This window comes from Rattus rattus, chromosome 2, assembly GCF_011064425.1.
Source record: "Rattus rattus isolate New Zealand chromosome 2, Rrattus_CSIRO_v1, whole genome shotgun sequence".
NCBI lineage: Eukaryota > Metazoa > Chordata > Mammalia > Rodentia > Muridae > Rattus > Rattus rattus.
In genome coordinates, this window is record NC_046155.1 from 215,539,478 (window position 1) to 215,553,646 (window position 14,169).

The 14,169-nt window shown below is 39.8% G+C and overlaps 1 protein-coding gene across 5 annotated transcripts in view; it reads right to left on the reverse strand.

Annotated features, from left to right (window-relative positions):
• The window catches only part of Ahi1 (Abelson helper integration site 1), a 132,361-nt gene that overhangs the window by 45,777 nt on the left and 72,415 nt on the right, over positions 1 to 14,169 (reverse strand). For all 5 annotated transcript variants that reach the window (XR_004386990.1, XM_032894927.1, XM_032894926.1 and 2 more), the window contains one exon: positions 509 to 564. Coding sequence is in view for 4 of the 5 variants with exons in the window: in XM_032894927.1 (XP_032750818.1) it covers positions 509 to 564 (56 nt within the window). In the remaining variant the exon portion in view is untranslated. The remainder of the gene's footprint in view (positions 1 to 508; positions 565 to 14,169) is intronic.

Consider the following 14,169-nt stretch of genomic DNA (forward strand, 5'->3'; position numbering starts at 1 on the left):
TACCATTTTATGTATGTTACTGTAATAAATATTATAATCAAATGCTTTTCATTGTCTAGTACTAGCAGAAAAGGGATAAAAGGTAAAAATTCACTTCCATAATAATACAGCAAAATAACCTTTAAGAGAAATGATGCATTAAGGACATCTTTTACTATTATAAAATATCCATTCTAAATAACACTATTCCAGAAAATAACTCATTTTAAGTGCAAATATTATATCATATACTTACATTATTAAAAGTATAAATTATTTTAGGTTAAAAAATAAATAAGGGCTATAAGAAATTGCATCTTATTTTCCTATGTTTTAGCAAAAATTTTAATTGTTTAAATGTTTAATTGGAAGACAGGAAGTTGATTTTCTTGTAAGGCTATAACTTTGGAAAAGAGAAGTTAAAAGAGTTCAACAAGGCATTTTATGTCATTAGCTAGTACTATGCTGTAGTTTCTTACTAGTTTTTAACAACAGAGAGAGAGAGAGAGAGAGAGGCGCACTGCCTTACCATTGGTGGCGGATCCACTGGACGCATAAAAGGCCTTCTTTCTATGCTGATAAATGCTGTGGAAGGGAAAGAACCACATTTGGTTATTATGTCCATTTTATTTTGAAAACATTATGTCAACATGACATGCCTCACAGAGTTCATAAGAAAGAAGTGCTCTTCAGATGGCTGTGTCAGGAACAGCTGGTGAGTTCAGCTAAGATTCCCAGGTTAAGGTTCACTCGCCAGTTTTCCCACTCAGGGGGCATCTAGAGATGGCTCAGGAGTACCCGGAGCCTCCTCTCAGCACCAAAGTCCTCATTCTGCCCGAAAAGGGTTATTTCTGAGGTCATTGGGTTTAGAATGCAGCACCACTGAGGTTGTGAAAGAACCATGCTCCCTTATTCTCTCAAAGGAATAAATGAATCCATTTGAACTTCTCTCCAGTGCATCCTACGGGATACCTTCTATATTCAGTCACCAGCCAATGGCAGAAAGTGAGCTCTGACTCTCCTCTTTGGAATGAGGGCCAATCTTGAGATACTTTCTTTAATCACACGTGCACTTATCCTTTGATCCTTGTGTTCTTTACTGCACTTCTTTGTGCCAAGTCACCTGTAAAGTACATACCACCTGCATCTGCTCTGTAAGACCCTAGTTCAAAGCTGGGCTCAGAGTGAACACAGGTGCTGGTCTCATTTGCTCTCTAATGTCTGTACATGACCAACTAACATGTGGGCTGTACATTACTAACTAACAGTCAACTAGAATAGTTTGGTTCAAATAATGCTAGTGGCTGTTAGACAGACCTTGGGGATGAGAACCATAAAGTCTACTAGCAATTAGCAAAATTCCCGGCTTGAGCATAAGGCTGTGTACATAAATACCATGTAAGTACTTATTAAACTCCTTAAAGTAAATGGATGAAATGAGATTAAGGAAAAACTATAGCTTCATATCACTTTCAAATAATCTTGATGATGAAGCATTCATCATACATTTACGAGTAAAGCTTTGCTTCTTTTTAGAGCTTGCTATGGTGATATGCGGCACCAATCCCAGCCCCGAGGACACTGAGTATGTCTGCATTAGTCCTCTATAAGTAGAATTAAACACTGGTGCAGCCCCAACCACTCAGAAAATCCCAGGTATACACAAGCCTCGAGCACTGTGAAAGTAGCCCCTCCCCCACTCTCAGTGCCCACTGTCTACATAGAAGCACTCTATGGCCTTCGTCCAACCAAGGCTAACACTTATTGAGTGGCTATTTGGGAATCAGATACAAGATAAACTAAATAATAAAACAGAAATGGTCTGTACTGAAAAAATGTACAGCAAACGAAGCAGGTCTCTTCCTTACATGCAAAGTCTGTAACTCTGAGGAAAAGGCATTCATTCACAGATTAACCTTACTTCTGAGTAAAAAAAAAAAAAAGACAAATGAAAAGTCATAAAATATTTAAACAATTTCGGTTCTTGTGAACTTGTAGCTGCAATGAATGGGAAGAGTTTGGCACGGCCCATTTGCTTTCCAATGACAGTGATCTTGTTTAGTCAGAAATACAATGTAATTTAAAATGATAAAAACGAAACTTTCCCTCATTTACCTCATTAGAGTTTGCAAAAGAATTACAGTGAGAGAAAAAAATAAACCTTCTGGATTTCAGCTTTCAATTCCAAGAGTAGAAAATGTTAAAAACTACATTTTCTTGTGAGTGCACACGAGTGTGCATGCATATGGGTGTGCCTGTGTGTAAAGCCAGATGTTGACATCTGGTATTTTCTTCCATTGCTTGCTATCTTATATCGAGTAGGGTCTTTCACTTAAAGCCAGAGTTTACAGACTATCAACAACTAAGCTAGCTCGCTCTATGATCTCATCTCCACTGCTTGGGTTCAGAGGTCACTGTCAGGATGATGTCATGCCCATGCGGCATAAGCTTGGGTACTGAACATCTGAACTAGAGTCCTTGGGGATTACATGGCAAGTTCTCTAACCAGTGAGCCCCCACTTCTCAGACCCCAAAAGAGAAATTTTAGAAAGGGATTACAGAAATTAGCTTAGCTTTACATTTCGATTGCATATAGAAATAACAGTTTGAAAAGACAGTAGTGCATGTTTGTGGAGAGGCTGAAGATAAAAAGATACAGAGAAACTGTCACCGTCCTTTTCTAAGTAGATTTTACATTAGAAGTCTACATTTATCAGCATTCAACAACTGAAAACCCCATGACCTTACCTGTCAATTTGGCTAAGCCATGGTATCTAGATACTTAGTCAAACACTACTATTCCAGATATTTCTTTGAAGGAATTTTATTGGATAGTAGTAACATTTAAGTTAGAAGAACCAGAGCAAGGTAAATTACTCCCACTGTGTAAGTGAGCTTCAAGTAATTATTTGAAGGCCTAAAAACATCATTGACCTTTCCTTAGAGAAAGAAATTCCGCCAACAGATTTCCGCCAACAACATAGGAGGCACAGTAGATTGAAAATAAATGAATTATGGTTTGGTTACCTGCTGTGACGGTTTGAATAAAAATGGCCCCTACAGGTTCATAGGGAGTCGTATTATTAGAAGGTGTGGCCTTGTTGGAGTGGGTGTGGCCTTGTTGGAGTGGGTGTGGTCTTGTTGGAGGAAGTGTGTCACTGCTTTGAGGTTTCAGAAGCTCAAGTCAGGCCCAGTGTTACTCTTTCTCTATGTTGCCAGATGTAGGACTCTCAGCTCCTTCTCCAGCACTATGCCTGCCTGGATGCTGCCATGCTTCCCACCATGATGATAATGGACTGAACCTCTGAACTGTAAGCCCAGGCCCGATGAACTGTTTTCCTTTGTAAGAGTTGCCTTGGTCATGGTGTCTCCTCACAGCAATAGAAATCCTAACTAAGACACTTGCCTATTAAAAATGAAATAAAACCTACTATGTTCCAGTAGAATAGCTTTAGAAGATAGGGAGTGTTTATTAAAGGTTGTATGTATAAAGCTGCAAGTGCTTCTGTAATGTAGAGCACACATGAAAAAGCACATGTATGCAGATCGTCAAGCCAGAGCCTCTCATGTGAGGTGAGTCCTGACCCCTGAAACCCACCACCAGCCTTGTCAGGGACGGACTGGTGCTTTGCTATGTTTATTTCTTCTGTTTTCTCTTTCTCTCTTCCCCATCAAGATTTCTAATTCTTTCATGATCCATATGAATTTTGGATCAGTTTGTCTAACACCGGGGAGAGAAACGTCCATTTTAACTGAAGTCTTTTAAATGCACATATTATCGTGGGCAGAATTGAAGGTAGAGTGTCACACTGGTCACAGAACATTTCCTCAAGGTACCTGTGCCTCTCAGAAGCACCACTGCTCTCTCTGTCTTGTTTTACATTTCTTTTTTTCTTTCTTTCTTTTTTTTTTTTGGTTCTTTTTTTTCCGGAGCTGGGAACCGAACCCAGGGCCTTGCGCTTCCTAGGTAAGCGCTCTACCACTGAGCTAAATCCCCAACCCCTTGTTTTACATTTCTTACATTGTCACGTCTCCTCTGACATTGCTCATGGAAACAGCATATCACCATAGCTCTATTGCCATCTAAACTGAACATGTAAGAGAGAGTGGCTTTATATCCTGAATTTTATATCATGCTCTGAACTACTATGTCAGTATGTTAGTTTTAGCTTAAAAAATTATATTATCTAAAAACCAGTTTTACTTTCTGAAAAATTAACCAAACAGAAATAAAACAAAACTCATAAGGGATATTTAGGTCTCTTCAACTGAAGCAAAACATCACGGACTTGAGGTGACATATAGACCAACAGGAATGTTTAAAATATTTTTAAAAAGAGCCAAGTGCTTATTAGCATATGAGAATGAAGAGATTGTGTTAATTTGTGGTGTCAGATAACTAGCTGGACATTTTGAAAAAAATGATCTATACTTCATAATCTATACCAATATAATTAATATATTCTATATTATACAATCTGTACTGATATATTATTTTCTTCATAATCTATACCAATATAATATATTCTATACAACACAATCTATACCAATATAATATATTCTATATGTCACAAACTATACGAATTTAATATATTCTATTCTTCATAATCTATACAAATATAGTATATTCTAATGCATCAGATAATTATTAAAAATGAAGGCATCTGATTTAGACGAACACAGGTAACTGTGCTGTGGGAACTCCCAGGTATACGGAAATTTCTTCTTTTTTGTCCTTTGCATTAGGCCTAGATATATATATTTTTTTAAAATATTTTATTTATTTTATGGGGAAACCTCTTCTAAACAAGGCTTTTTTATTTCAAAGTGAATGTGCTGAGTCCTAGAATGTAGTTTCTGAATTTCATTATCCATTTGTAGCATTAGAACTGTTTTTTAAAAAATAAAAGCTCTGTGGGGCAGGAGAGAACGAACCTTGAGCATCACAAGCAAGGACACACTCGGAGGCCAAGTGGTCCATGCTGCAGACAAAAGGACAGGCGCAACTCTCTCCAATCATGTCTGACAGTCCCGAGTCTTACTTGGAGCAGCCGAATGAAAGGTTGAAGTATCTTTATTGTAGATGACCTCGTTCTATATGTAAACGATCCTAAAGATGGTACCAGAAAATGTCTACAACTGATAGACCCTTTCAGCAATATATGAGAAGGCAAAATCAGCACACAGAAGTCAGTAGTCTTTATATATACAGAGGGCAAACAGCAGGAAAGAAACCAAGGGAACAACACATTCACCACAGCCTCAACAACCACCAGCAGCAGCAGCAAAGCATGGACAAAGTCTAACCAGAGAAGTAGGAGATGTGCACAGTGAACACTTCAAGGCAACAGAAGAAACTGAAGACATCTCAGAAGACGGACAGTTCGTCTATGCTCATGGAGTGACAGGATGATAGGGTTTCTGTTGTGAAAATGGCCATCCTTCAGGAAGTCATCTACAGATGCAGTGTAATCATCACTACTATAGTAATACTATTACTAATGTAATTCTCCACGTAAACTGAAAAAAAAAATCATTCATAGACAACTACAAAAGGCCCAAAGCCCTGGCTCTGAGAGAAGAGAAAGTAGGAACTATGCTTGAGCTCAGTGGCACAAGGGTTTTCTGAACAGGTAGGTCCCTGTCAGCTCAGGAAACACAGCCAACAACTAATGAGCAGGACCTCATGGGATCAAAATTTCTATGTGGCCAAGGATACCATTTCTCCATTAGAGAGGCACGTACAGAACTTGTAAAAATCTTTACCAACAACACAGAGGGTTAGTATTTAAAATATAAAATGAACTAAAGAAAGAAAGAAAGAAAGAAGGAAAGAAAGAAAGAAAGAAAACCCAATAAAAATGTAGCACAGAACTAAGTTTTCAAAATATGAAATGCAAACTACTGAGAAACTCTTAAAAGTGTTTAATGTCCTTAGGCATCAGGGAATTGCACGTTAAAACTTCTTTGAGACTTCATCTCACCAATGTCAGAATGAGGCAAAGAGGAAGAGGAGGAGGAGGGGGGAGGAAGAGGAGGAGGAGGAGAGAGAGGGGGAGGGGGAGAGGAAGAAGAGGGGAAGACAGGGAGGGGGAGGAAGGGGAGGAGGGGGAGGAGAGAAGAGGAGGAGGAAGAAGAGAGAAAAAATGGTGGCTTGGGTGTGGGAAGAGAACACTCATTTGCTGCTGGTGAGAGAGTAAACTGATTATTCAGGATGGAAATCGTGTGGAGATTTCTTATAAGTCTACCATATAATCCAGTTAATCTTTCCTGGGAATATACCCACAGTATTCCATCTCCTGTGAGGGACATCTGCTCATCCACGTCTACTGCTGTTTTTCTCACAACAGCCAGGAAACTGAAACAGACTAAACATATGGTATATTTACACAATGGAATACCATTCAGCTATTAAGAAAAACAAAATTGAACATCTCAAGTAAGTGGATGACGCTTGAAACAATTGAGCTGAGAGCTGTGCCCCAGAAAGACAAACATCACATTCTCTCTTATCTGTGGATGGTAGCTTGGAAACTTCAGATATGTTTGTGTAATTTGGAATATCCATAGAGGTCAGAAAATCACTAAGGGGCCTTGAGGGAAGGCTTTTCAAGGAAAAGGAGAGAGAATACACTGTTATAAAGGGCTAAAGGAAGGTAATGGATCAGGAGGAGGTATACTGGAATTTGGAAATGTGGTATAAGATACAGGAGGAAGGGTGGGAAAGGCTTTAACACCAAAGACTTTCCAAATAATACATATGTAAACCTGTTACTGTACAAGTTTATAGGAGCATGCACATGCGTGCACACACACACACACACACACACACACACACACACACAGAGAGAGAGAGAGAGAGAGAGAGAGAGAGAGAGAGAGAGAGAGAGAGAGAGGGAGTTATTTCAGCATGACCCTACCAGCTATCCCAGTATAGCCCATAGGAAGCCCAGTGCTGGAACCAGTCACTTCCTTTGGAGCTGCTGCCCAGCAAGGTCCCCTAAACCTCTAACTTTACAGATGGTTGCCACTGCTCCTGGTTACCCTCCAGAATCTATGGCAAGCCACAATTGCTGAAGACACCACATAGTTGTGTCATATAACATGATGAAATAAAGCTGGTACTGACCTGGAAGCTCCCTTCTTAGCAACAAGTTTTCATAGTTCTGTAAGATGATAAGGAGCTGCCAGAAGAGGTCTGTCAAGCTGTGAAGACCGGGCTACACTGACTCTCCTGGCAGACACACACACTGCTGCAACAGTGGCACAAACGTCCTGGGGGCAACTGACCACTCTCTGGTAGGATGCAAGGTTCTCGTCACAAGAATATACCCATACCTGGCACCACTATCAGACTAAGAACCTAGACAGACCATAGGCTCTGGAGAAAATCTACTACCGTCACAGTGCTCAATGGACATAGTATTACAACAATTCTAATGACTTATCATTCTACTCAGAACCAAGCATCTCTGAACCATCATCAGAGCAACTTATATTTGCAGTTGGTAGCTGTGGTGACAAATGAGAATGGCTCCCACAGATTCACATGTTTGGAAACTTGGTTTCCAGTTGATGGAACTTTTTGTGAAGTATTAGGAGGTGTGGCTTTGTTGGAGGAGGCGTGACACGGGAGGCGGGCTTTGAGGTTCCAAATGTCCATGTCATTCCCAGTGTCTCTCTGTGGGCCTCCGTGTTTGAGGCTTTCCACAGAGATCTCTGGTCTGGCTAGGTGCGTGGGTTCAGGTGAAGGGGAGGGAACTCAGGCAGAGAGGGGGACATCTTTCTGCTGCCTCTGCTGCTAGTGCTGCTCTGCCTCCTGCTGCTGTGCTGGGATTCAGGCCGGGCTGAGCCAGCAGGGAACTGACTAGCTAGTGGGGTGCAGGAGAGCTTCTGGCTGTGACTTTGGGAGAGTAAATCTCTTCCCCAAGCAGCCAAGCAGCAGTGTTACAGCTCTTATGACAGAAGCTCTCAGATGATGCAGTAATTCTTACACACCTTTAATCCTTCTGAATAGGATTCTTAACTACAGTTTCAGGATGAAAGCAGGTACTTCTCATTGGCTTGGCCTGAGAGCTTGGGAACACCTTATCCATATTTGGGGATGTCTGCAAATGATCTGTCCTGAGCCTAAGTGTCCTGTGGTCATATCCTCACCTGTGGAGGAGGGGCTTGGGGTGTTGCCCTACGTGACTGATCTGTCTCAAACCTCTCCACAGGGGGCTGTGGGGGCTGTAGCTACTTGAGAGGGGCCTGATCTGCTGGGAGAGACTGGGAATGTTCCTGCTGTCCCTTAGGGTTCCCTGGGGATTCGACCAGTCTTGACCAGGAATCAGGGTACTTTTTCACAGCCTGCCGCCCCACATCTCTGTCTTTCTGCCTTGTGCTTCAAGATGTGTGCTCTCAACTACTGTTCCAGTACCATACCTGCCTGCCATGTTCCCCTCCCTTCATGGACTCTAACTGTGCTCAGTCCTAAAGTGGGAGGGAATGGTTACTTTGGAAAAGTGGCATTTTGTATTCTCACTAGGAAAATTGAGGAAAGCTACAAATGGATTCTGACACTCCTGAGGAACTCTGTTGGGAAGAAAACATTCACAAGACCTATAGAATGCAGTAACTAAAGCAGGAGCACTTTATTTTCATAATGGAGAGATCTGATGTCCACCTCCTTCATCAAAGACTGAGCTCACCAGCAGCAGTAGTGGGACACCCTGACAACACATGACACCTGATAAGATGTGCAGAACTGATTATCACTCATAGTATTGCCACAAGTTTTGCCTGAATGAAACCACAATGGAATAGATACATTTAAAACACTGACATTTTATAATACAGTTAGTCCACAAGTTTTTCTTTCTAGGTTAACTGAAACTTACACTAGTAGAATTGTTACCAATAATATAACCATCTATGAAAATACAAATCTTGACTGAATGTTGGAGATACAAAGATTGTTTAATGTGTTTTTGGCATAATTAGTGATATTTAAATGTGAGCATTTATTAGATAGTTTTCTATTACCTCTATGACTTTTCATGTATGATGATGATAATTATGACAAACATGTCAAATATGTATGAATGAGTAGTTGTTATAAAATATATTCATGTTTACATATTGATTGACTTGCTAAAAAGTAGTATTTGGGGCCAGAGATATGGTTCAGTGGCAATGATCCCTGACTGCTCTTCCAGATAATGTCTAGAACCCATGAGGACACACAACTGTCTGTAACTAAAGTTCCACAGAATTTGATGCCCTCTTCTGGTCTCCAGGGGCAATGCACACACATGGTGCACAGACATATACACACACAGGTAAAACATTCATCTGCAAAACATACAAAATAAAATGACAAGTTATTCATGTTGAGAAGCAGTAATTTTTACCCCATCAGAGAAATAAATTACCTATAATCCTCCTACTGTTTTTTTTCCCTTTTAATTAGTAAAAACTGTATTTGAGGGATGGAGAATTGGCTTGGTAACTCCAGGCTGTTCCAGAGGACCTGGGTTTGATTCTTAGCACCCACATCATGGCTCATAATCGTTTGAAACTCCAGCTCCAAGGCATGCCGCATATATATATGGAGCAGACATGCACATTAGACAAAACATTCATACACACAAAATAAAAATAAAGTAACCACCATTTGAAGGATAAATTATTCATATTCAAATACATTACGTCACAACCTGATTTTGGAGACACTGTTACATTAGAAGACTGAGAGGAGTTTATGAGATTTGTGACTCAGGTGTGTGTTTCCTCCCAGTCTATGCCACTTAACTGATCTGTTCTATTTCTTCTCAAATACTAAAACTAAATTCATACGGGGTTATATACTTAATCCCTACATACATAATCCCAGCACTCAGAAGGTGGAGGGAGAGGGATTGCTGAGTCTGAGGACAGCCTATTATAATACATCGAGGCTGTCTCAACACACACACACACACACACACACACACACACACACACACACACACACACACCCTTGGATCTTGTTTGGAGACATTATTTTCTACATAACGCTGTCTTTCTTATGTGAAACTCTAAAGTCAACAAGTGTCGGCTTCTTTATGGTAGTTCCGTGACTATTTAACTATGGACTGTTGGGCACTGAGAGCTTATGGGTAAAGGCACTTGCTGCACAAACCTGGGGACCCACGTAGAATTTTCCTCTGACCTCCATACATACACCCCCACCCCCACCCATGCACACTGTCTTTCCCATCAGAAGACCAAGACATATAGAACGTTTATCTATGTAGGATTAGCTACAACTCTCATGAAAGCATTATTTGTTTTTTAGATTTAGTTATTAACTGGATCTAGTGCCAGAGACAAAAGCACTACTAGGTTCTTACTTAATATATAATCTTGTATTTCAGATCCTGATTGTATTGGGATAAACTCTCTCTATAATTAAAACAAAAGAACTAAAAACAGAAGCAAAGTTTAAGCAAGAAAAGAGTTAATGAAAAAATTCACTTATTGGCTTGGTAAGATACTGACAATGTTGGGAGGTGGGAATGCAATTACAATATCTACAGATAATGATATGATTTAATTTCTAAAAAATTATAAATTAAATTTTAAGCATAATCATGATTTAGAAATTTCCTATATCTCAAATTAAAGAAAGGTCAGTTTTTTGTTTTTGGTTTTTTTTTTTTGAGAAGTCAGTTTCTAAAAACATCTTCTATTCCTTTTCCCTGTAAAGGAGCATAAGAGCTGTCTGAGAATCAGCCCTGTGCTTCACTCAGAGAGGCTTCCTCCTACAGGAGACAGGGACCAACACTGAGACCCATGGCTGGACAGTGTGCAGTGAGAGGCCTTGGAACCCTCAGCTCTAAATGGGACAGCTCCCTCAGGGATACAGACAAGGAGGCAGCACAACTCAGAGCCAGAGGGCAATGCCAAGGGAACAGGATCTTCCAGACAGGCCTGACAGACACATGGACTCGCAGAGACTGTGGCAGTAGGCACAGGCCTGCCACAGGTTCAAGCCTGTTGATGGGGCCCCAGTGCTGAGAAGAACAGTAGATACAACCCTCGTCCCTAACACAGAAGCTATCTCCAACTGATAAGTGCTTGCTAAGGACAAATTACACATCTCCAATAGAGTCTCAGTGCGTATACAGACCAGACTTAAGGGAAGCCCCATGCCTAGCAGTAGATGGACAACACAGAATGAACTCAGCGGGGTTTTAGAGATTCTTTATCGCAGAATGCTTTTATTTGTTTTTAAACTTATTTGTCTTTTGCTTATTCATTATGGTTCTGATTTGGTGTTTTTATGGGTTTTATGTGTGTGCTGCAGAGTGTGTCTTGTATCCCACCCCATTAGTCTGTTTACTTTGTTTTGTTTTAGTTCTTTTTTTTTTTAATTGGTCTGTTTTCTAAAGAAAAAGAGAAAGAAGACATGGAGTTGGATGAGAGAGGAGGTGGAGGAGAAGAAATAGATCAAAATATACTGTATGAGATTAAAATATTCTGTATGAAAAATTATTTTTAGTAAAAAAGTTAAGGTATAATTCTTATAACTGCCTTTGCCATTTTCTTTTAAGCAATTTACTTTCAATTCTTTAAATACTTACTTCAACATACACATTAAAGACTAAGAAGAAATCAAACTTTCATGTTAATACCAAAAGTAGGAGGGAAAATAAGGTATCCCTCAGAAAGAAAAAACCTGATCACTTCCTATTTTTCTCAAATTCAATAGCCATAAATAGGAGAACTCAGTCTCCTGCAAAAGATGGGCAGGTATACAAAATAAGCACACATCCAAGCCCACCTATTTCACATCTACATTTCAACACAAATTCCAAGTACTTACTCTCAGAATGTACAGTACTGTCAGCAGCTCGATTTTTAAAAGGAGAACAGTAAATAGAGGCACCACAGGACTTGTGATATATTAGCTTTCTGATATATTTTTACTTTTATTATAAATATACATATGTATACATAAATATAATGTGTTTATTTATGAATATATTTTCTTTTTCTCAGTATTCTTATGTTTTTTTCTTTTATTTTTATTTACATTTCAAATGTTATTCCCTTCCCCGGTTTCCTGGATAGCCCCCTATCCCATTCCCCTCCCCATCTATCCCTTCTTCCTGCCCACCGACATTCCCCTACACTGGGGGTCCAACCTTGGCAGGACCAAGGGCTTCTCCTTCCACTGGTGCCCATCAAGACCATCCTCTGCTGCATATGCAGTTGGAACCCTGGGTCAGTCCATGTTTAGACTTTGGGTAGTGGTTTAGTCCCTGGGAGTGCTGGTTGGTTAGCATTGTTGTTCTTATAGGGTCTCAAGCCCCTTCAGCTCTTTCAATCCTTTCTCTAATTCTTCCAATGGGGGTCCAGTTCTCAGTTTAATGGTTTGCTTCTAGCATTCACTTCTGTATTTGACATGCTCTGGCTGTGTCTCTCAGGAGACAGCTATATCCCATTCCTGTCAGCATGCACTTCTTAGCTTCATCAATCTTATCTCGTTTTAGTGGCTGTATATGTATGGGCCACATGTGGGGCAGGCTCTGAATGGGAGTTCCTTCAGTCTCTGCTCCAAACTTTGCCTCCATATCTCCTGCTATGAATATTTTTGTTCCCCCTTTTAAGAAGGAGTGAAGCATCCACACTTTGGTCATCCTCCTTAAGCGTCATGTGGTTGGTTGATTGTATCTTGGGCAATTCGAGCTTTTGGGCTAATATCCACTTAGCAGTGAATGCACATCATGTGTATTTTTATGTGATTGGGTTACCTCACTCAGAATGCTGTTTTCTAGTTCCATTTGCCTAAGAATTTCATGAAGTCATTGTTTTTGATAGCTGAGTAGTACTCAATTGTGTAGATGTACCATATTTTCTATATCCATTCCTCTATTGAAGGGTGTCTGGGTTCTTTCCAGCTTCTGGCTATTATAAGTAAGGCTGCTATGAACATAGTGGAGCATGTGTCTTTGTTGTATGTTGGAGCATCTTTTGGGTACATGCCCAGGAGAAGTATGGTTGGGTCCTCAAGTACTGGAATGTCCAATTTTCTGAGGAACCTCCAGACTAATTTCCAAAGTGGTTGTACTAATTTGTAATACCACCAACAATGGAGGAGTGTTCCTCTTTCTCCACATCCTCGCCAGCATCTGTTGTCACCTGAATTTTTGATCTTAACCATTCTGACTGGTGTGAGGTGGAATCTCGGGGTTGTTTTGATTTGCATTTCCCTGATAACTAAAGATATTGAACATTTCCTTAGGTACTTCTCAGCCATTCGATATTCCTCAGTTGAAAATTCTTTGTTTAGCTCTGTACCCCATTTTAATAGGGTTATTTGGCTCTCTGAAGTCTAACTTCTTGAGTTCTTTGTATATTTTGGATATTAGCCCTCTTTCAGATGTAAAATTGATAAAGATATTTTTTCCCAATCTGTTGGTTGCCATTTTGTCCTAATGACAATGTCCTTTGCCTTATAGAAGCTTTGTAGTTTTATGAGGTCCCATTTGTCAATTCTTGATCTTAAAGCATAAGCCATTGGTGTTCTGTTCAGGAAAGTTTTCCCAGTGCCTATGTGATCGAGTCTTTTCCCCCACTTTTTCTTCTATAAGTTTGAGTGTGTCTGGTTTGATGTGGAGGTCCTTGATCTACTTGGGCTTAAGCTTTGTACAGGGTAATAAAAATAATTCGATTTGCATTCTTCTACATGCTGACCTCCAGTTGAACCAGCATCATTTTTTCCATTGGATGGTTTTAGCTCCTTTGTTAAAGATCAAGTGACCATAAATGTGTGGGTTCATTTTTGGGTCTTCAATTCTTTTCCACTGATCTATCTGCCTGTCTCTGTGCCAATACCATACAGTTTTTTTTTTGTTTGTTTGTTTGTTTGTTTTTTTTTTTTTATCACTAATGCTCTGTAATACAGCTTAAGATCAGGGATGGTCATTTCCCCAGAAGTTCTTTTATTGTTGAGGATAGCTTTCCCTATCCTGTGTTTTTTGTTATTCCAAATGAATTTGCAAATTGCTCTTTCTAACTCTATAAAGAATTGAGTTGGAATTTTGATGGGGACTGCATTAAATCTGTAGATTGCTTTTGGCAAAATGTCCATTTTTACTATATTAATTCTGTCAATCCATGAACATACGAGGTCTTTCCATCTTCTGAGATCTTCTTCAA